The sequence below is a fragment of the Rhineura floridana genome, chromosome 7 (assembly GCF_030035675.1).
Source record: "Rhineura floridana isolate rRhiFlo1 chromosome 7, rRhiFlo1.hap2, whole genome shotgun sequence".
Classification (NCBI taxonomy): Eukaryota; Metazoa; Chordata; class Lepidosauria; order Squamata; family Rhineuridae; genus Rhineura; species Rhineura floridana.
Window position 1 is genome coordinate 112,591,957 of NC_084486.1, and position 23,008 is coordinate 112,614,964.

General features: G+C 42.8%; 1 protein-coding gene across 3 annotated transcripts in view; it reads right to left on the reverse strand.

Moving 5' to 3' along the window:
- Window positions 1–23,008, reverse strand: part of XRN1 (5'-3' exoribonuclease 1) — a 91,165-nt gene continuing 68,157 nt past the window's right edge. The window contains exons 31-43 of one of the 3 annotated variants that reach the window (XM_061636923.1): window positions 17,554–17,779; window positions 16,965–17,066; window positions 15,143–15,238; window positions 14,945–15,059; window positions 14,179–14,240; window positions 13,629–13,739; window positions 11,143–11,265; window positions 10,840–10,987; window positions 10,483–10,664; window positions 9,152–9,265; window positions 8,930–9,044; window positions 3,475–3,635; window positions 1–3,379 (exon numbers count right to left, since the gene is read on the reverse strand). In XM_061636923.1, coding sequence (XP_061492907.1) covers window positions 3,083–3,379; window positions 3,475–3,635; window positions 8,930–9,044; window positions 9,152–9,265; window positions 10,483–10,664; window positions 10,840–10,987; window positions 11,143–11,265; window positions 13,629–13,739; window positions 14,179–14,240; window positions 14,945–15,059; window positions 15,143–15,238; window positions 16,965–17,066; window positions 17,554–17,779 — 1,852 coding nt within the window. In that variant the 3' untranslated portion in view covers window positions 1–3,082. The remainder of the gene's footprint in view (window positions 3,380–3,474; window positions 3,636–8,929; window positions 9,045–9,151; window positions 9,266–10,482; window positions 10,665–10,839; window positions 10,988–11,142; window positions 11,266–13,628; window positions 13,740–14,178; window positions 14,241–14,944; window positions 15,060–15,142; window positions 15,239–16,964; window positions 17,067–17,553; window positions 17,780–23,008) is intronic. The other 2 variants (XM_061636924.1, XM_061636925.1) reach the window with 2 other exon arrangements.

Here is a 23,008-nt window from a genome sequence, read left to right on the forward strand (position 1 = left end):
ATCCAAGCAGACAAGGCCAAGACTTTTATAAAATTATTGTATGAAAGTTCTCCAGAGTATTTAATCCATATGATTTATTTCTTCAGGGTATATTGTACATTTATATTTAAAAATACCTTTGCACAGCTACATGCTAGAATTCTGAAATGCACAACACTATACACAAAAATACACTCCATATTAATTCATGCCAATTTTAAACATTTCACTTGGCAGATAGACAAAGTTCTTTAGAAAAAAGAAACTACAAAAATGTGCACATAAAAGTCTTCCCTTTCTGATTTTAATAAAATACTGCTCTGTACAAGTTCTTAATGAAAAATTTCAGCATTTCCAAAATACACTTTGAGAGAAATAAACCATATAACTTTATAAAAAACCAAGCTGAAATTATGGATAAAATGGCATAAGCCAATTATTTATGTCTTAAAGGTTATATATCTAAACACTGGGCAGCAAATATAAAGAAACTGATACTAATCCTGCAAATTAACAGAGAAAATAAAAAGCAGTAAAACAGCTGTAATGACAAGTAAGATGGGAACCAGGCTGATGAAAACTTGATGGGCATTTTTCTAAGAAGAATACACAGAGAGAGGCCCTGTTGCAAAGGTAACAATAAATAGACAAATTTGCTGGTTCTGAGATAGTCAACTCTCATAAATCTCTAGGGTGTTTCTTTCTAGTATGCTGATACCAGAGTCCATAAAAAGACTTACAGAATTCAGTATATAAGAAGAGATTCCAGTGTTTACGTTATAGGTCAGTTAACCACAGAACCACAGGAATGTAAACAAATGAAAGTTCTAAGTAGTTCATCAGACACAATAGTAAATAAATTTTCTCTTCCATGGGAGTTTGCCACCTTATTCAGGCTCTAACAGACTGAAGTGAAAATACCACACAATTTGATCTGAGAAAATAATTTAAATTATACCAATGAGAGCAATCTGACAGACTTTATCAATGGAAATGCAGCTGGATTGTGCCCCCTATGTGCTTTAAGTCCCATTAATCTAAATAGCAAAACTAAGCATGTGTTTTTAACTCTTAAATTAAAATCAGTATAGAAAGAACTTTTCACTTTAACTAGATCACTTCAGGTGCTGCAAAATTTCAATGCCGTAAAACTAAGGAACATTTTACATCAGGGAAAGCAAACCTCTGTCTGCCAATGTACAATTGGAAGCCTGAAAGTACACTCCCCAATGTGCATTGGCATGGAAAAGCAGGCTTCAGCCCTACCACCCACCAGCTGTTTAGTAGTAAAACCAAAGCCTGCTGGATCGTGGAGAAACTGCAGGCTTCAGCTTTTCCGTTCATCAGCTGATGGGTTGAAGAGCCAAGTCTGCTGAATCAACTGTGCAAGCAGAAAGCAGAAGTCCCAACTTCAAAGCACTCAATCACTTGATGTAATTGTGATGTCACAATTGACCCCTGTCAAATTTTGCCCACGTGGCTAGATTCTGATAAGGATCTGGCCCATAGAACTAACAAGGCTCCCCACCTCTGCTCTATAATATTAGCTGAACATGAAAATTAACCTGCATGACATAAGCATATTGTTTATGAGGTATGCTACTAGTTTTTTGTGTGTGTGTGTGTGTGGTGTGCCTTGGATCTGCACACTGAGAAGCTTAGATCTAAATAGCTCCATGATGCATACACCCAGACCTAAGGTGACACTGAAAGTACTGTTCAAACATTACTTTCTTATATGGAGATTAATCTATGTTCTGGAAAAAAGTAATGTATGTTGCATGAAGTCAACACACCCATGTCAGCAGTACAACTGCTAAAGCTGTTTCCACTAAAAGAGAAAAAAAAGATTGCGACATTTTAAACATAAGTGATAAACAGCATCCTTCAGGTTAATATTTTACCTCTCTCAGATTATGAAACTTGAACTTGTGCTGAAGAACAATTAGACTATAGGAAGACAGCACAGGAGAGCTGAGATAGCACAAAGGAACTAAGACAATGCTTGCGTCTGAATATGAGTTAGGCTTATCTCCCATGTTCCTGAAAAGACAGTAAATTTAAATCTTCTAGCATACAAACACACACTCTGGAATAATTGGGAAGATTAGTCATATTTATGAGTACTATTTAAGGAATCATGCTTTGGTTATACCAGAACCAAGGAGTATATACTGTTACAGAACAATGGAAGTACTTAAAAGAACAAAGCAGATCTGTAGTGGAGGCTGTATGTTAGTAGAGCAGCAGACAGGAGTCATTCTCAAAACTACAACTTACAGTAGTTAAGGGGCACCTGTCAACATTTGCATTTAAACTATTCTGTAAATCAGGGGGACCCAACACGGTGTCCTTCAGATGTTGTTCAATTCCAAGTCCCATAATCCCTGACCATTGGCCATGCTGGCTAGAGCTAAGGAAGTTGGAGTTCAACAACATCTGGAGAGTACTACATTGGCTACCCCTGCTGTAAATCCCTGAAGCATTTATTTACTATGGTTTCATCTGTCAGTGGCTCATTCATGGTGGCATTTAGTTAAAGACAATTTGTTACAATAATTCCAGACAACGTCTACGTTTTTAAGCTGCTTTGGCGTAACTCCTGGAAATGAGCCTTACATAAAGCAAAGCTGGCAGTGCCACAATAGTTAAAATCTATTCACACTGCATCAGATCAAAATGACCTGAAAATCTAGAAGAACACAGGTTACATATAAACAAACACTTTTAGAAATTATATATCATCATTAAAAGGAGACATCAACTATTATGCTTTGTATTAATTGAAGACTTTCATACCTTGGCTTAAACAAAGCAATTTTGAGTTATGACTGCCAAGTCAGTATTATTACTCTTCTCTTGGAACAGTACACAAACCCTACTTTTTAGAGACCTAGGCATGATGGATAGGGTTGTTGCTTCAAAGAGTTTCCTGGGTTTTATCAGATTAAATCAAGCTCTTCAGTGAACATAATTTTTTTTCAAAATAATGTAACTGACAGAAGTATTAAGAATCCATTTTTCAAATTATTATGCTTAAATATTTTAAATATTTATTCATTTTGTAACACTAAGGAAAAGTAAAATCATCTGTGTACCATACTTATTCTGAAGATTTGGGAGCACCAAAATTAACAGCTAATTTTCTTGGCTTTCGCTTGGTAGAAACATTTGGTGTTGATTTTTTACGAGAGGAAACTGAGCTTGGAGAAGCCTTTTTCTCTTGAAAAGATTGAGCAGCTTGAGGAGGAGACCTTAAATGATCTGAAGCAGCATCTTGTGGGTTCATTTTTGTGGTGTCAGACGTTGCCTGTTCATTCTTTGACTGCACATTTTGAAGAGAACCTGGGAACTCCTTTGACTCAAAATTCATCATGCTGGCAGCCCTTTTTTTAGTTACCTGTAAGAAAAGAGAAAAATAATTTACTGTTCTAACATGTGAGCAGCATCTATAATTATTTTATATGCATCTGTGTGGCTGCTGTCAAACTTTACCTGCAAAGGTATAAACTGATTATGCGCGCCAGCTGGTACAGTACCCACAAAAGGCATATTCCCAGGATATGAACCAGGATAGTAAGGCTTGCCATGAACTGAAACTGGTGCTCCCCATGGCACTGGGCCAAATGAATGAGGTGGTGAAGGAAACATATTAGCTGTGAAAAGAATAAGCTCATTTTAGACTACAGTGATAACACAAAAAGTGGGTAGCCACTCTTTCAAAGCCTCCCTCTCCATTCAGTTCTGAATGTGGTTCAGAAAAGAACTTAGGCAACTCACCATATTTTTTCTAGTTGGGGTGAATGAGACATGCAATATGCTGCATAATATCCACCAATCTCCCGGGAAGGCAGGGAAACATGCAATAGTCTTTTGGGCCAGCCATGAAACATCAGGCTCCTCTTCTAGTTCTGTCCCATGGCAAAGCCTGAGACAGAACTGCTGAAAAGTTCCCAAAATTTAATCCAATCAGGAGTCAAAGAGCAAGAGAAAAATGAAGGATTAATTCCAGAGGCACTTATAGTAGGATAAGGCTGACACAAGCTGGAGGTGCTAGGCAGTGTTACAAATTGTAAACGAAAATTGAACAATGTCACTGATCCACTTGGAGTATGGCCTGAACGTCTCATTCACCCCATCTAGAAACAACACCCATACTGAGTAAGCCAATGTTTCTCAGTTGGGGTGATGAGATGTCCAGTATACTGGGATATGCCTAAACTACCCTAGGCTAGATAGGTCAATTACTGTGGAGGAAGAACCTACTGGAGAACTCTGTCCCAAAAGGGCACCTCTGCAGAGGCAAAATAATTTATTCAGTAATGTTCAGTAAATGCAGAAGATAACCAAGGGAGTCCCGAGAGCAAGGGAGCTACCCCCTTCTATTTTTTTTTTTTTTTAAAACCATTCTAGAAGAGATTGCTAGTGGGGAGGGCATATGGCACATGTGTAGTTCCTGTGCAGGGAGAGAGCCTGCACAGTGAACTGAATGATAGGAGAAAGTCGCCAGATGCCTTCAGAGTCAGAGTCTGCAATTGGAAGAAGGCTGGCCCTCCCAGGATGTGAGACAGGCGGTGGGAGTAGATGTGCCTTGTGTGAAAGATGTTGAGTTGGTCTGATTGTTTCCAATTCTCTCAGAGGTCTACTGGGATAACTGGTTCCGGTAGGCTTTGTTGGTGGGCTCTTGTTGGGTCATATCAGGTGTTTAGGAGGAGTCTTAGTAAGGGTAATGCCACCCCAATTTCAATGACCCTGGGTAGAGGCAGGTATAGCCATGGGAAGGGGGTGAGCTACCATAGAAGACGAGGGCAAGGCTATCTACGCCTGTTCCTTGCTCCCAAGCCTTGCATGGATGGGTTCCTCGTTGCTCGTGTGCTGTTTAAGGCAAGATCGGTACACAGTAAGATCACACTCATCCATGATTTGATTATGGATGAAGGTGCCAGTTTGGTGTGTATTACTGAGACCTGGGTAGGTAAGCTGGGAAGAGTTCATTTGACCCAGCTTTGCCCACCTGAATACTTGGTACACCAGCACAGGCTGCAGGGACCGGGGGGGGGGAGGAGTTGCTATAGTCTACAGAAGTTCCATCTCTGTCACCAGGAAACCACTCTGTCTTGGAGCTGGCTGTGAGGGCCTGCACCTGGAGTTGGGCCAAGGAAACAGTAAAATAGGGTTGCTGTTGGTGTACCGTCCACCCTGCTGCCCTGCAGCTTCTCTGACTGAGCTGGCAGAGGCCATCTCGGCTGTAGTATGGAATAGTCTCTTCGACGAGGTTCGCCTGGCGCCTACACTTCTATCTTTTCGGCGCCAGGTTAAAACCTTTTTATTTTCCCAGGCTTTTTAAATATTTTAAATTTTTGTTGTTACATAGACCAGGCTGTTAATTGTTTAACATATATGCTTAGTGTTACTATTGTCATTTTAATGTATTTTTATTGTATCGTATTTATGCTATGCTGTGCACCGCCCAGAGAGCTTCTGGCTTCTGGCGGTATAAAAATTGAATAAAATAAAATAAATAAAAATAGTATTGGAGGAGCCCAGAACGATAGTCCTGGGTGATTTCAATGTCCATGCTGAGGCTGCCCTGGACTCCTTCTGGGAGAAAGGGCGGGATATAAATCAGATTAGATAGATTGGAAAAGATAGATTGGACAGATAGATAGATAGATTAGACTGACAGACAGACAGAGTTCCGGCTTGGGACTTCATGGCCTCCATGACTACCATGGGGCTGTCTCAAGTTGTCACCAGCCTGACACATTGGGCAGGGAATACCCTCGACTTGGTTTTGGCTCTAGATGGCGGAAGGGATGGTCTGGAGATAGTGGGGTGGATGTCACCCCACTGTCATGGTCAGACCACTTTCTGGTGAAGTTTAGAGTTATGGCTCCGATCCTCCACTGCAGGGGTGGTGGACAGATTAAGATGGTCTGACCCTAGAGACTAATGGAATTCACTGAATTCCTGAATGCCCTGGGGGAGTTCCCAGTAGACAGAGCAGGTGACCTTGTTGAAGCCCTTGTCATGCTGTGGAACAGTGAAGTGTGTCAAACTCTTGACACGGTTGCTCCTGAGTGCCCTCTCTGGCACTGTAGAGCCCGGTTTGCACCTTGGTACACCAGTGAACTAAGGTCAGTGAAACAGGCAGGATGACGGCTAGAGCACAAATGGTGAAAGACGTGCTGTGAGGTTGAACAGGCATAAGTAAAACATCATAACCATGCTACTGTGCGGTGGTGAGGGCGGCGAAGAAGGCCCACTTCTATACCACCATCACATCCTCAAGTAGCCACCCAGTGGAGCTTTTCCATATTGTTAGGGGTCTGTTGACATCAACACCAGGAAATGGAGTTTTAGCCCCTTCAGAGGCCCACTGTGAATTATTTGCAAGGCACTTTGAAGGTAAACTTGCTTGCCTCCATAGCAATCTTGATACCCCATCCACATCTACTATAGTCCCCAGTGAGATGTCCAGTGCAACGTCTGCTGCAACTTCTTGGATTCGGTTTCAGTTTATGCGGCCTGATGACGTGAACAAGGTGCTTGCGACGATGCGGCCAGCAACATGTCCTCTTGACCCTTGCCCTTCTTGCCTTATTAAAGCTTGTCAGAGAGGTTTGGGATGGAGTGGTTCCAGCTGCCCTGAAAGAGGTGGTGATCCAGCTGCTCCTGAAAAAGCCCACCCTGGACCCATTGGTTTGTGACAACTACCACCCAGTCGCAAATACCCCCTTTTTTGGGAAGGTGATTGAAAGGGTTGTGGCGCAGCAATTGCAAGTACTCTTGGATGAAACAGATTATCCTGACCCATTCCAGTCTGGGTTCAGGCCTGGTTATGGGACTGAATTGGCCTTGGTCACCCTGATGGATGTCCTTTATTGGGAGAAGGACAGGGGGAGTGTGACCCTGTTATTCTTACTTGATCTCTTGGAGGCTTCTGATACCATTGACCACAGTATCCTTCTGGGCTGACTTGGTGAGATGGGTATTGGAGGCACAGCTTTACCGAGGTTCCGATCTTATATCCAAGGTTGTTTTCAGAGAATAGCATTGAGCGATTGTCTTTCAGCCCCCTGGCAGTTGTGCTGTGGGGGCCAGAGGGTACCATCTTGTCCCCCATGCTGTTTAACATCTATATGAAGCCCTTGGGAGCGATCATCAGGAGATTTGGAGCAAGGTGTCAGCAGTACGCTGATGATACCCAGCTCTATTTCTGTGTAACATCTGAATCGGGAGAGGCCGTGCAAACCCTGGACCACTGCCTGGACTTGGTGGTGGGCTGGATGAGGGCCAATAAACTGAGTCTGAATCTTAGCAAGATGGAGGCGCTGTGGGTTGGTGGTTCCCGAGTTCAGATAATTGGTCAGTTGCCTGCTTTGGATGGGGTTGTACTTCCTCTGAAAGAGCAGGTCCGTACTCTGGGGGTGCTCCTAGATCCATCCTTGTTGCTAGAGGCCCAGGTGATCTCAGTGGCTAGGAGTGCCTTTTACCAGCTTCGGCTGATAAGACAGCTCAGGCTGGTTCTGGACTGGGATAGCCTGATCACTGTTGTCCAAGCAGGAAGGGTGGGATATAAATCAAATAAATAAATAAATAAAACTTCCACATGGCAGCCCTGCAAATTTCTGAAAGTGGGTATTTGTAGAAAAAGCTGCCCTTATTAAATGGGCTGTGACATGGCAGGTTTTTTGAAAGTGCTGAATATTATGAGCTGGAAATATGCATGCTTTATGCGATCTAGCTAAGGTGAGGCTTGAGACTTCCCTCCCCTCCTTGCCCCCTCCAAAGGACCTTGAGTTGAAGGACACAAATGGGATAAACTGACCGGGTATATCTAATGTAGATTTTTAGCACTCTTCTGATTCCAGCTTGTGCCAGGTCCTCTCTCTTAGGTAAGTGGGGACAAAAGGAAGGCAGGATCATCTCTTGCTCTCTGTGGAAGGGCTAAGTGATATTTGGAATAAATGCCGGATCCATCAAAAAAAAAACTCTGTCATGGAAAATGAACAAATTGTCTCTTATAGAGAAGGTTTCTAACTCAGAGATTCTGCAAGCTGTGGGAACAATAGTGAAATAACACTAGTGATCCTCAGGGACATGTCCTTCAAGAATTCAAATGTATAACTTCATACATTTTTAATTCTATTGTTTTATCACTTTTGTGTTTGTCACCCTGAGCTCCTTTGAGAGGAAGGGCAGGGTATAAATGTAATAAATAAAGTAAATAAATATGCACACACAAATGAAAGATGAAGGAAAAAACAGAGACTAGAGAAAAAATTACTACTACTTCCTTCTTCTAGTCACAATAGGACAAGACAGACCAAAAAACACTGAAGAGGAAGAAAAAGAAAAAAAGCTCTGTCCTGGAAAAAACAGCTGGAGGAGGAGCCTGGGGTCACATGGCTGGCCGAAAAGACTATTGTTGGTTATCATATTATATTGAGTGTCTCATAACTCCAGCAAAGAAACAATCTTATGCCAGTCTACCAGGAATACAATAGCAACCGATCTGGTCTTCTGCATCACAGCTCATATATTTTGTAATTATTTTATTGGAGAAAAAGGTGCATTCTTTATAGAATCCAATACACATTTATGAGATATTAGAGATCAATGCATACATTTCTTTCTCTCTCTCTGTATGTGTGTGAGAATAAGTGTGTGTGAAAAATCTATGCAACTTGTCTTACAAAAACAATAGATTTTTCAAGTCCTAAAAATGCAAATGAGATCTTAATAGACTCCTTCTGTTGTTTTTAAGATTATTATATATAGAGTTAGCAAATTATACAAAATTATACAAGAAAGCACTGCTGCTGCTAAGGACTAGCAGCTGACCACTACGCAACATCTAGAAAAGATAATTAAATTGCTTCCAACTATGCCGTATGAAAAACATTGATTTACACACACACACAAAGTTAAAATTGATGACATTTACCAGTGTGCTGGGTGAAGACTGGAGGAATGGGTCCAGGTGGCACAAGAGCTCCCATGGGTTGATAATTTGGAAATACAGGTGGTGGTGGTAGAGGAAAATTCATCCCAACAGAGCTCTGTATGAAAAACAATACTTAATGTTTGTGAAGTGGAAAGCATGACTAGTTAATAAATTGAGATAGGCATTGCAAGGTTTTATAAATAATTTGATTATTGGTCTCACCAATTGTTGCAAAGCAAAAAGAGCTGCTTTCTCTTTGGCTTCATTTTCAGAGTGACACTGAGGTCCATGTACTAACAAACCATTCGATAGCTTTACTTGACAAACTGTCATTGTCTATGGAAGAAAAGAAGAAAAGCAACTTTGTTTTCTCCACAAAATACTGCAAATTGAGAGCTAAACAAACAGGTTTATATAAAGCGTAGACATTTTTTGTTGTTGCCTTCTAAATGAGTTTCCTATTAAAGATTAGCTGAACAGCTTCTGCCTAATGCAGAGGTAGTCAACAAGGTGCCCTCTAGATGTTACCAGACTACAATTCCCATAATCCATAATGTTCAGCCATTGGACATGCTGGCTGGGGAGTCCAGCAACATATGGAGGGCACCATATTGGTTACTGCTGTTCTAATGGATGCAAAATTTGGAGAACATATTGGGGACCCTAAACTGTGTGCTATAGGTCATATGCAACTCCCATACCAATGATTCATACAATTAGGCTCCGGGTTTCTTCTTCCAGAACTAAGCAAATCAAGATAAAAATATACTGGGGTTTCAGTAACTAAAGGCAACAGCTGGGGCCATACAACAAAATGCTGTAGCGTGAAGAGTTTTGTTCAGGGTTCCAGCCACCCCATTCAATAACTCCTCCCCCAGTTTTATTTTCTTCAGCCGATCAATATTCCATTCATTTAGTTGTTTTTGGGTGGTCTGCTCCATTTTTGTTTTGTTAGGGGGCTGGGTGGACACACCTGTGTCCATCTGTGTTAAAATCTTGATTTCTATAGGCACCTCTCACCTCTGTCCTTAGGAATATTTAAAAATAACTTCTCAGCATGAACCAGAAAATGACCTTCACAGACAATGAGAGAGAGAGAGTTCTCCCTACCCTTTTTATATCTATGTGACTATTCCTTCATCCTGCTTTTCCAACCACTCAATTCCCTTTCCCCTTTCCAGTTGGTTTACAGTTCCCCCATGTCTCTCAGCAGTCTGTGGCCATCACGTTCTCATTAGGCTGTTTTGTTTTCCCCCTTCCTTTTGTACTCTTGCAAAGGGACTGTCGACCTTACCTGAAAGGTATTTCTGACTTTGCACTATGACACCAAGTGGGATGGTCAAGCAGCAGGAGAAACACAATCCCACTTTTTCGTGTCCTAATCCCCACCAGAAAATAGGGGGTTACCCCAAGTCTGCTGATATATCCCCCTTGTCCATGCGTGGAACAGATGTGGCTACATTTGTACAAGCACACTAAGATTTGAATTGGAAATAAAACAAATTATGCGGGGTTTTTAACATATACAGATCTACTATTCAAAGTGACATTACCTGTGGAGTTCTAAGAAATGAGAAATCTGGCTGCAGCATTCCAAGAAGGGAACAGATACGAGAAAGCTCAGAAACTGGAGTAGATAATGTGTTTGGTGGTCCAAGAAGAGGATGGCCTCCAACCTCCATGCCCTGAGCATTCTGAGGCCCTGCTGTGCTAGGGGATTTGTTCAGGAAAGCAGCTACCAATGAAAAATAATATATAAATGAGAATAGTACTAGCATATTTTGTTTATGTTACTTGAGTGTTAAGATGTTCAAAAGGTATTATTTAGCCAAGAAACATTAATTTTAAAACTGCATAACACAGATACACCAGTAATTTCTTCAATTACAGAACAAATATTTTATACATACCCATCTTTTTTGTATGGGTATGTTGTGAGGCAGGTCCATAAGAATCCTGCCGACAGGTGGAAGCAGAAATTTCATTAGTCACTGTCTTTGCTTCTCCTGTGTCAGAACCATCTATCTTCAAAATTTCTTTGAGCATCTGTGTTCCTTTCTTCAAAAAAAGTAAATAGCAGCATTTTTATATATAGTATAAATTCAGAATTTTACCATAAAAATTGTCTATCTATTATACTCATATCTTCTAAACACAGAAAAATGAAGCAAGTTAATTCCAGCTTTGCTGCTTATACAATACAACATACAAACCATAGCAAAAGACTGCGGAGACAAGTGCTGTTGCTTTGATGGCTCCTTGGAATAAGGTGATTGCACCTCATTATCTTTGAAAATGTTCAGAGATGCCAAAATTTCTTCAAGTTCAGATGCATTCTAAAGAACAAATATACATAAGAATTAGAAGAGCACAATTCAGAGAAAGGAAGTCATGGTCAAATCCCACTTAAACCACTTAAGCACATAACTGTGCTTAAAACTTACCCATTTAGATGGGACTTGAGGTACATATTACTCCACTAGATTTTGTAAGATGGCCACAGGCTAAGATTCACAATACATACATGAAATATAATTTATGTATAGCGAATTTTTAATCTTTATTTCATCCATTTTCTCAATAATTTTGAGAAGGCACCATTGGTACTTTTCTAAAAGGTATTTCTAAGAGGGCACTAAGATACCTCCAAGTGGGTTGTCATACTCCAATCGCTTGAAGGCAGGAAAAACATCATAACTCCAAGAGAGCCTCCAAGTTGCCCCCTCCCTTTACAGTGACAGTTAATGAGTTCATTAAGGGATGAGTTCACTTTCTGCATGAATGATGGATCTGTCCATAAGGATGTGAACCAAGTGGAACTGACAACAGACTTGGACAAGACTGCAGCTTGCCTACGCAGCATGTTGGTCTTCAAACCTATCTTGTAGGAACAGAAGCAAATCTATTGGACCTACCTTCGAAGGTCAAATATGTTTCTTGCTCTACCATTGTACAAACGTCCCCATGATGACTGATACAGATATAAGGTAGAAGGTTTACGTGATGCAAGCATAATTGATATGACAGTAGGGGGCACACCAGCCCTTTGCAAATGTTGCTGCTCAACCTCCAAAGTATCAGCCTTAATCAGCTGGGATCAGGATGACACAAAGGACTCTGAGTCAGAAGATCTTTGCATTATCAGGAGATCCCATGGATATCTGATGGCAAGCTCTCTGAAAATCATGGCCTCCTGGGTCAGAACAGTGCTACCAGATGCACTTTCTTGCACTCTTGAGTTAGTACAACATTGGAAGGGAAGGCACACAGGAGGCCAGGAGGCCATAGGCAGTTTAGAACATCATCTTCTTCTGCCAGGAGTGATGAGAACATGTGAAAAACCTTCTTGATGATTGGAATTGGACATGAACAGGTCCACTTGCAACCTGTTGAATCTGTGTTGAAGCTTTCTGAAGAGTATCTTTGTGAACTGTCATTCCTCCAGTATCACGGTCTATCGACTCAGCCAGTCTGCTTGAACATTGTTGACTCCTCGCACATGTTCTGCAACCAGAGAAGTGTGATTTTTCTTCATCCAAGCTAACAGAAGCATGGCCTCCATCTCTATTATCTGTTTGGCGCCTACTGAAGACCTTCCTCTTTCAACAAGCCTTTTAACTTGAGACCTTATCCCAGTCTGCGTCTGTGTTGGAATTGCTTTTAATATGTTTTTAAACCTTCTCTTTTAAAAAAAATGTTTTTAATCTTTTTCAAAAGACGTTTTTAAAGCTTTTTAAAAAAAATGTTTTTAAAGATGTTTTGTTTCAATATATTTTAAAGTCTGTTTTTATGATGCTTTGAAGTGCTTTAGTGCTTTTGTTTGCCGCCCTGGGCTCCTATTGGGGGGAAGGGCGGGATAGAAATCAAATAATAATTACAAAAAAAAAGATTGCACCCTCATTCTGCCTTGATGTTTTATATGTGCTGTGTTTGTCCATAGCATCACCATACAAAATGTTGCAATGCCAACTTCTTACGTCCAACCAATTTATATGCCAACTAGTCTCGGCCCAAGTCTGAGTGTCTTGAACTATTTGATCCCTGCAGTGAGCACTGTAGCCCACTGGACTGGCATCTGTTGTGCTAATCATACTTGGGCTCTGAGGGGAAACAAACTCTGAGGGAAAAAGTAATATCCCCAAAGGACAGAGCCCTGTTAAAAGGGCAATAAAACACACAACCTCAAAATAAATTAACTTTCACATCCAAGCACTACACTCCAAGACTTCATACGCACACACGTGCACACATGGAATAAAAGGCTAGAAGAGCACCAGCGAAATCAGGTCCTGTTCAAGGAGGCAGGAAAAATGAACAATCACACCAAGGAATGGGGCGACTCAGAGGTTCCCTAGGAGTGATACTTTTTCTGCATTCAAACAACTATAGGATGACAACCCATCTGGTGGCATCCTAGTGTCCACCCGAGAAAGCATTATTTTCAGCAGGCCACTAGAGAGACAGGGATCTGATATGGGCAATCCAGTGATTCTCTGGCTTATACTTAAGAAAGGAAAAGGCCAATACTACCTCATACTTAGTGCTTTCTAAAAAGCCTGGCTAGTGCTTTGCACAAGTGGAATCTCACATGGAAAAAGAACATGATGACAAAGCTTTCAACAATTCTGGTATATTGTCAATTTTTTTCTTTTTAGATTATACTCAGGTACTTGGTAACATTCAGATTGCCATTTCCTACCTTCTCAGTTATACTGAGACCATCAACTGTAGGCTTTTGTTCTACTGGCATGTTTGGGCCTTCATTCCTCTTCAGAAGCTTCACATTATACTTATTAGCACCTGTGAAATTCTGAGACAGACCAGGCTAAATGTGAAATCAGAACAATGGGACAAAAAGGGCTTTTAACCAACTATGATTCCCGGATGTGAATGAATTAAGACAAGGTAGCTTCAGATATCACTTATGCTAAAAGCTATGGCCAACTACCAATCACACATAATCTACACAAGTAATTTTGAAAATCTCCAACTTCACTAGTCAGACCTATGCAATCTTACACCAATATCACCAATAGGGGCAATCTCCCTGAAGCAATTTTTAAAATTTGTATATATTACACACTGTTTTTCTGTGGCAAGTATCCAGAAAGGCTGCTGCCAATGTAAACCAAATCCAGGACCTAAAGAGACACTTTAGGCACGCCCCATGGTTTGTGCATGAACCAGTGTTATTTTTGCCCATTGTTTTATTTGAACAGAATATCACAAAACAGTACATCATAAATTACCAGTTTATTTGATGCTTTATGTGTGTGACTGTCACTTCTTGGACCTTTAGGGTCTTCTTTGGCTACAAATACAGAAGTGTATAATATTAGCCAAACAAGTAAACAATGAACACAATTTCTATATAAAAGACAGAGTGCAATCCTATACATGTGTACTAAAAAGGAAGCCCCACTAAGTTACTCCCAGAGAAGTAAGTATAAAATTATAGTCAGAGTGAATCCTTTTGGCTCAAACCAGTATAACCTCCCCCACTTTCTTCTTGTTTTCTCTATTCAGATGCTACAATAAAAGGAATAGGATCTGGGTGAAAAACTGCCACAGAGAACTCCAACAGCACAATGTAATTCCTCAGTAGAATGAAGGAAACATGATTGAGAATAGCAAAGGAGTGTTCGTAATATAAATACCCACAAGAATGTCCCTTAGACTGAGCTAAATACAATACCTCACAGAACAAACAAAATTTAAAGCAATACAGCCAGCTGAGTCATATTCAAAATAGGTCCACTGAAATCAAGTTCCGTAAGTGTATTGATTTCAGTGGGTCTCTAGGTACTACCACCTTAAAGCCACTTTCACCCTTTTTGGGGTGGAAAATGGCAGGCATATCTTCAGAGCAAGTTCCAAGGGTTAGGGTCATAATGGCAACAATCTTTCCTTTTTAAAAGCATCACCATTGACAGGTTTGGAAGCAACTAAATGCTTTCCAAAAATTAATCCCTAATTTGATAAAGGAGGATCAAAAATTCAAAGAATAGTACTTACACTTCCTAAATGATTCCTGCTTTCTTTGCTGGCCTTTGAAGCTGCTCTCATTGAATCCTGGTTTGGAAAACTGGCCACCAGTATTTAGCTTTATGTATTGAGGTAAAATTCCACCCTAGAAAATGAGATTTTTTCAGTAGCAAAACCCTGCTCAGAAAGTCTCACACACATCACATCCACTCCATGATATAAACTAACCTTCTCATGTCTATCTTTTTGGGCAGGATGAGACTTCCCAGAGCTCTGCAATGATTGCCAAATGCTGCAAAATTCATCATCTTGTTTACTGTGGGCCTGATGGGAAAGAAAAAATAAAACCAACCCATTTATGCAAGGTTGGCTATGATAAAACACATTACTTTTAACAACCAAGAGAATTAAGGCTGTGTAGATTTTTGTAGTCACAGAAGCTCTTTCCAGAATATTATTTATTTATTTAAAATATTTCTATCCCACCCTTCAACCCTATAATAGGGCACTCAGGGCGGCTTACAAAAATAAAATCAAACACTGTACATAATAAAATTGTAAACAAAATCACAAAAACATTAAAATAAATTAAAATACATAAAATATAATTAAATTACATAAAATACAATACTATATCTATATCTATATATATCTATATCTATATCTATATATATCTATATCTATATCTATATCTATATCTATATCTATATATATCTCCAGTATCGCAGTACTAGGCATGACCTAGCTTTAATAGCTTAATAATTTGACAAGTAAAACGGAGAAGGGAGGTAATATGACTGAGAGAAAAAATGATTACTTATCCCTAACTGCAGTCATTTACCTTAGGCCAGGGGTTCTTAACCTGTGGACCATGGACTTCAGGGGTCCATGAACTGGGTGTAAAAAACCCCAACAATTTCCAATGCAATAAAATAAAATTTTGTTTATTGATTTATTTAACGGGATCCATAGCTTTTATCATGTTCTCAAAGAAGTCCATGACCCAAAAAAGGTTACGAACCATTATCTTAGACCCTACTACTGAAATGGATTTTTAAGCATATTCTGGTCTTGTAGCATTGTTGAGAGGGGTAAAACAGGTAGCCACCTATTGCTTTACCTTGCCCATTTTTAAAGGGTTACTAGTGTGGCAAGTTCTTATCTTGTCATGATGTTTTGCCCTGCAATGTCATATTACTACATATTTCCTGGCACATGCAACAAATCATCCTCTACAGGGCTTTCCCCAATTTTCAGTCCTTTTTTTAAATAGGGAAAGGATCCTGACTCAGGTTCCAATCTCACAATGTCCCTCATCCTCTCTCCCCTTTCATGCATAACTCTCCCAATCCTCAGTGCATTTGCTTCTGTTACTGCCCCCACCCACTGCCCATATACAGATACCTCCTTCCACATGACTTCCTTCCATCATCCTTTCTGAAGCCAGGCTGGCTCAGAACAAGCTACCATTGCTACTACTTCTAGCAAGTCCCTGCTTCTGGGAATGGAAGCGGCCCCCTTGTTCAAAAGGCGCAAGGTTCCACTTTTAAAGAGCCATATTCTTTTTATTGATTCAGTGTGGATTATCGGTGCATTCCAAAATTCAGTCAGCCCGATTTCATTCTCAAGGACATATAGCAATTATGTTCTAGGTTGCCAGCTAAGACCATGTTAGTTATTTTTGCAAAAGCCCTTGCTAAAGGGCTATCTCATTTTAAGTGATTCAATAAGTATAAAATATGCACTGAATGTTGGGGGGAAATCTATGACTTGTCTAAAAAAAGGCCCCTAATTACCATGTCTCAAGAGCTGTCTAAAAATTCAGTTCCATTGCCAAATAGTTGCATTTTCTGTTTTGTAAGGTTTCTAGAAGATATTTTAAATTGAAAGCTTTGATTAAAATATGCTAAACAGTAAAACAAAAATACAACAGACATGCTGTCTTTTCCACTTTAATATTTACTTTCACTTCCAAAAAAAAGTTAAGCAACTTTCTTTTCAAACTCAAAAGAAATCTCCTAGTATGTAGTAATAAAATAATACCACTTACTTTATATTTCTGATTGCCACTTAAATGTGCCCCTTTCTGGAGGGAACTGGAATTGCCTTGATTTTCAACCTTGAGAGTGTTATGCTGTTTTCCATTCACTTGCTAGATTAAGAAAATAAACCAGAATAGCTCTTCAACTATTTTCTTCCTTTTGAAAATATTTCTTATTCAACCATGGGGGGGGAAGGGTATCACCAATAAACATGGCCATAGTTTGTACTGGATCAAATTAAGTCAGTGAGAAGAATATCTGCAAACCTTGCACCCTTTCATCAACATTAAGTGCTTTGGGACATTTCCTTACCTACTTGGCCTCTTCCAATAATGTTATGGACGGAATCTATTCCAAGCATATACAAACAGAAACTCATCCCACCTTCCTTTCCCTACCCTCAAAGCACATCTTAGGAGACTTCCAGCTTTCTTAACCAAATTTTATGGAATCTGAACTACTTAATCAGGATTACTGTAATCATTAAATTTTATCTAAACTCTACCAGTAAAAAAGTTTAATTAGCACCCATGAAGCTAATTTTAGCAACATCTTCATTTTCTGTGACATAATTTGAGGAACTAAATGTTGACTTACTCGAGTTGGAACAAAGAGGGAACGAGGGGAATGGTTGAGACCTCCTTGATGTGTTTTTTGTGTAGATACAGAAAATGATTCAGGTGAGTACGAGCTGTATGGACTCACAGCTGGCTGGGGTTTGACTATGGCTGTTAGCTTCTGGTTTCCTGTTTCAGACCGATTACCATGAGAAACGTTAATTAAGGCACTGCCTGGCACGCGGTACCCTCTGGCAGGTGAGCTCCTAAAGGTAGGAAAGACAATGAAAATACTTGTTTTAGTTACACCAATGGTGCATGGTTAATATACATCTGATCCCAAAGTATATGGGTAGGAGACTGAAGATATATTTTCAAAACTTAATAATGCTTCAAATGCAGAACAATACAAATCTGAACACACAGCACAAAGTACTCCAACCTAAGAAACATGTGTTCAGATCCCACAATTATGAGGACTGTTAGCCTTTATAGCTCATCAATAAAATGAGATTTTTTTGAGGTTGGATCCAAACTTGTGGCAAACAGAATTCCACCCATGCAGCACTACACTTGAGGAAGGAGGAGTGATTCTTCCCCCTGCAGCCCGCTGAAAAGCTGCTCTGGAAGGTTCATGGACATGTGAAAATTGATGAAAATCATTTCTCCCCTTCCTCCAGTGGGAGATTCCACAAACAGAAAGGGACCTTCTATTTCCAAAATGGCCCATTGGCCTCACCTGAAGGGTGATTTTCACAGGTATACTGCCATCTAGCATCCAAAGGCAAGAATGCACTGTAGTCAAAACCTGGGGCGTCCGGCCCCTCCCACTCCAGTTTCATTCGCAATGAGTCCGAAGTGGCATATCTGAAAGGAACAAAAAACCCACAGGCCCAGAAGCAAGGAAAATAGAGACAACGTCCCCGAGAACAACAGAGAGGCATATGCAGTTGAACAGAATCCTAAAGGTTTTGACGTAACCAAAGAGAGTAGAACAAGAAGGCTGCACAACAGCCAGGATATAAAAGGTGGAACAGAACATCCAGATCTCCTCCAACAGGGAGGGCCGTGATGGCAGGCTACCTGTGAAAATCACCCTTCAGGTGATGCCAATGGACCATTTTCCACAGGTAGCCTGCCATCACTTTGGGATGTACCAAAGCAGCCCCCCAATAGGGAGGGACCACCAACTGCGTACTAATCATAAAGGACATGTTGCAGGACACGCCTCCCGAAAGAGGCGCCAGTAGAAGCGTAACGGTCAATCTTATAATGCTTCACAAAGGAGTTAGGGGTAGACCAAACCGCAGCTCTACAAATATCTACAATGGGCGTATTGGTTGCGAAGGCAGCCAAAGTGGCTACTGATCTGGTGATGTTAGTCGGCACAGGGAGATTAAGGGACTCATAAGCCAGAGCAATACAAGCCTGCAACCAACAGGACAACGTGGATTTGGAAACCTTTTTCCCCAAGGTCCTAGGGTGAAAGGATACGAATAACGACTCAGAGAGCCTGATGTCTTGGGTGCGAGAGAGGTAGATTTTGAGAGCTCTGCAAACATCTAGTGAATGCCAGGACTTCTCCAATGAATGGACTGGCCTCGGACAGAACGATGGAAGAACAACGTCCTGGTTACAGTGAAAAGCTGAGTTGACTTTGGGACAGAAGGATGGGTCTGGCCGCCACACCATGGAGTCCTTATGAAAGATGCAGAGACAGCGTGCCGATGACAAAGCTCCCAGCTCTGAGACCCTTCTCGCCGATGTTATAGCAACCAGGAACAGGACCTTGAAGGACAACAGCCAGAGGGGGACAGACGCAAGAGGTTCAAATGGAGGGTGCTATAAGGCTTTTAAGACCTTCAAGAGACTCCAGGAAGGAAAGTGGTGGCGCACAGGTGGAGAAAGACGTTTGATGAAGGGATGAGAACCCACAGGGACGGCTGATGAAGAGATGGACAGGATAGATGAGATAGTGGAGGCATGATGACACAAGGTGTTCGGTCTCAGACCCATTCTGAGCCCTCTATAGAGGAACTGTAACACCTGCTGCACAGTGGCCTGAGAGGGCAAGATACCCTTGGAGGTGCACCAGCTGAAAAGGCCCGCCAAGTACTCTGGTATATACGTGTCGTTGACGGTCTTCTAGAAGCCAAGATGGTGTCCACGACGCCTGGAGATAAGCCAGTGGCCCTCAGTTGCCTCCGTTCCAACGCCAGGCTGTCAGACTCAGCCAGGCTGGGTCTGGGTGCCAGATTGGTCCCTGAGAGAGTAGATCCGGCCAGACAGGCAGTGTCCAGGGGTCTGCGACTGACAGTGAGAGGAGGTCTGAGAACCACGGTCGGTGCAGGCAGTGTGGAGCTATCAGGAGGATTTGAGCACCCTCGTGCTGCAGTTTCCTCAATGTCCTGCCTAGGAGGGATATTGGTGGAAAGGTGTACAGGAGACCACCTGGCCAGGGTGCTGTCAGGGCGTCCACTGCTTCCGCCATCAAGTCCAGGTACCTCGAGAAGTAGCGGGGCAGCTGGTGATTGTGGTTCGAGGCAAAGAGATCCACTGAGAGGGTGCCGAATCCTTGCTGGAGGAGGTCAAACACCATCGTATGGAGTTTCCATTCTCCTGGACGTACATGCTGCCTGCTGAGCCAATCGGCGGTCACATTCAGCACCCCGCTTAGATGTTCTGCCCTTAGTGACAGTAGATGATTCTCAGCCCAGTCGAAGATTAGGGTCGCCTCTGCCTGGAGGGCTCGAGACCTGGTGCCCCCCTGCCTGTTCAGATATGATTTCACACATGTGTTGTCTGTTCAGATTAGAACATGTTGCAGTGAGAATATTGGTTGGAAGTGGTGGAGGGCCAGATGGACAGCTCTGAGTTCCAGCCAATTCACATTCTGACATTGCTCCACTCTGGACCATATGCCCTGGACAAAGCTGGAGTTGCAGTGGGCTCCCCATCCGGTTAGACTGGCATCCGTGGTTATTATGACTCTGTCTGGTTCTCGAAACGGAGTGCCCCCGCTGAGGTGTGTCCACATTGCCCACCAGCGAAAAGACGCTCTCAGTGATGGCTTCAGGTGGATCACGCGATGGGTTGGGGTGGCAATGTCCTCCTGAAAAGGTAGTAGGACCCATTGAAGAGGTCGAGTGTGATGGGACGATGTGAATGGTGGAGACTAACGTCCCAAGAACCTTTGCCAGGAACATGACGTCTGCCTTTGAATGTCGTGCCAATGAGGTTGCCATGCTTTGGATGGTGGAGATACGCGGAGACACCATGGCTCGGGTTGTGTCCAGTATTGCTCCCAGATGTTGGAGCCGCTGAGTTGCCTCTAGATGGCTCTTCTCGGTGTTGACTAGCCAGCTGTGAGATCTGAGAGTGTAATGGATCTGTCTGTTGGCATGGTCCTTGGAGCGCCCTTGAAGAAGAAGGTTGTCCAAGTAGGGGTAAATATGGACCCCCTGTAGGCAGAGGGTGGCCACCAGGGTGGCCATCACCTTGGTAAACACTCTTGGGGCCGACGCAAGGCCGAATGGCATGGCCCGGTATTGAAAATGGTGCTGGCCCAGTGAGAATCTTAGGAATCGTCTGTGGGTGGGACAGACTGGAAGGTGGAGGTAGGCATCCTTCAGATCGATGGATGCCAGAAAGTCCCCCTGTTGTACTGCTTCCACAATAGATGCCAGTGACTCCATTTTGAACCAGCGATACTTGACAAAACGGTTTACGAATTTGAGGTCTAAGACCGCCCCCATGAAGAATCTTGCTTGGGAACCACAAACAGAACGGAGTAGATGCCTTGCGACCTTTCCGCTGGCAGTACAGGTTCTATTGTGGCTATGTCGAGTAGATGATGTAGGACCTCCTGCAAGACCCTCACGCGTGACTTGGAGACTGGAGAAGGGCAGTATCTGTTCGGAGGTGGCAGCCAAAACTCTATGTTGTATCCGTCGAAGAAAATGCTTCTGACCCAGGAGACCTGTGTTAGAGGGAGCCAGGAACTTGCGAAGAGAAGAAGCCTGCCCCCAATGGGAATGGCGTCAGAACTGCTTGCGCTGACGAGCTCCCCTGCCATATGAGGAGGATTGGGCTTGTCGGCCTGGGTACTGGAATCTGCCCTGGAAGCGTTGTCTGCGCCAGGATGGCCTGGAGGAGCGGAAATCAGGAGTTCGAGCATCTCGGCCCCGCCCCCAGGCTGCGCCCCCCGAAAGGGCTGGAAGAGTCGATATGGGGCAAAACGCCAAAACTGTCTGCAATCATCTCTCTTGGTTGTGGCTAAAGTGGGCTTTCGATTGTCCTTGGGAGCAACCAAGACCGCTTTAAGGGCGTCTTCCCGAAAGAGAAGCGACCCCGAGTATGGAGCCATGGACAAGTTGGTTCTGGCCGTGTTGTCAGCATCCCAGTGCTGGAGCCACAAAGTCCTTCGAGCTACTACTTCTGTGGCCAGGGCCCGTGCTCCTTGGTGGGTCACGTCCAAGGTGGCGGCCGCCTTATGCAACTCGACTAGGCCTTTTCGCAGTGTGGCTGGATCCGGATTGGGATCATCCAACAGTTCATCGAGCCACATCATGGAGGCCCTAGAGAAAATTGAGGCGGCAGTGGAGGCCCGGATGGAAAAGGCGGATGCCTCATGGTTCTTGTGTAGTGCGAACTCAAGCCGTCTTTCAGAAGGGTCCTTGAGTTGTAAATCTCCTTCTTTCGGAAGGAGGGACCTAGCAATCAAGTTCGAAATCGGTTGGTCAACACCAGGGACATTCAGGAAAGACATGAATTCCGGGCCAAAGCATAAAGTCTGTTGGCTAATGGTGAAAAGCGACGTGGGGGCAGGGGATGGGCCCATTCCTCTTTGGCCAGCTTATTGATGGGATCCGGCACAGCCATCGAGTGCTCTGCTGACCTGGGCGATTTGAGAACCCTGGTGCCTTTCACAGGTGGAGCAGCAGGCTGCGTTTGTGCAGGTTGGATGCCCAGGGTGTCCAACACTCTACAGCAAAGGGGAAGGTAATCAGCTGAATTGAAGAGGTGATAGGAGTAGTCCTCGTCCAGATCAGAGTCTTCACTCCATTCGTCACGATCTAGCTGCATAAGGGATGAGCAGTCGTCCATCCGTGAGGGCTCACCACCAGGTCTGCCTCTGGAGATATCAAATGGGTTAGGTGAGGAGGGAGGGACGTCATCATGACAGCCAAGTTGTTGTGTAGAGGTGGGCTGCTGTGGAACTGCTGGTTGAGGTGATAAGTATGCCTGAGGCTGGGCTTGGGAGAGGAAGCCAAGTACCTCTCGCAGCTGTGACAATAATTCTGGGGACAACTGTAGCCCCGAGGTAGAATCAGAAGGTACAGTGTGCTCCTGTGGAGACAGATGTGGCTGCACTGGTGGAGGCAGAGGGGTGAGAGGAAGATCAGAGTGGCGAGGTGTGTGACTAGGGAAACCTTCAAACTCGTCCTCTGATGACCTGGCAGGAGATTGAAAAAGAGTAGGTAATGTTTCATGAG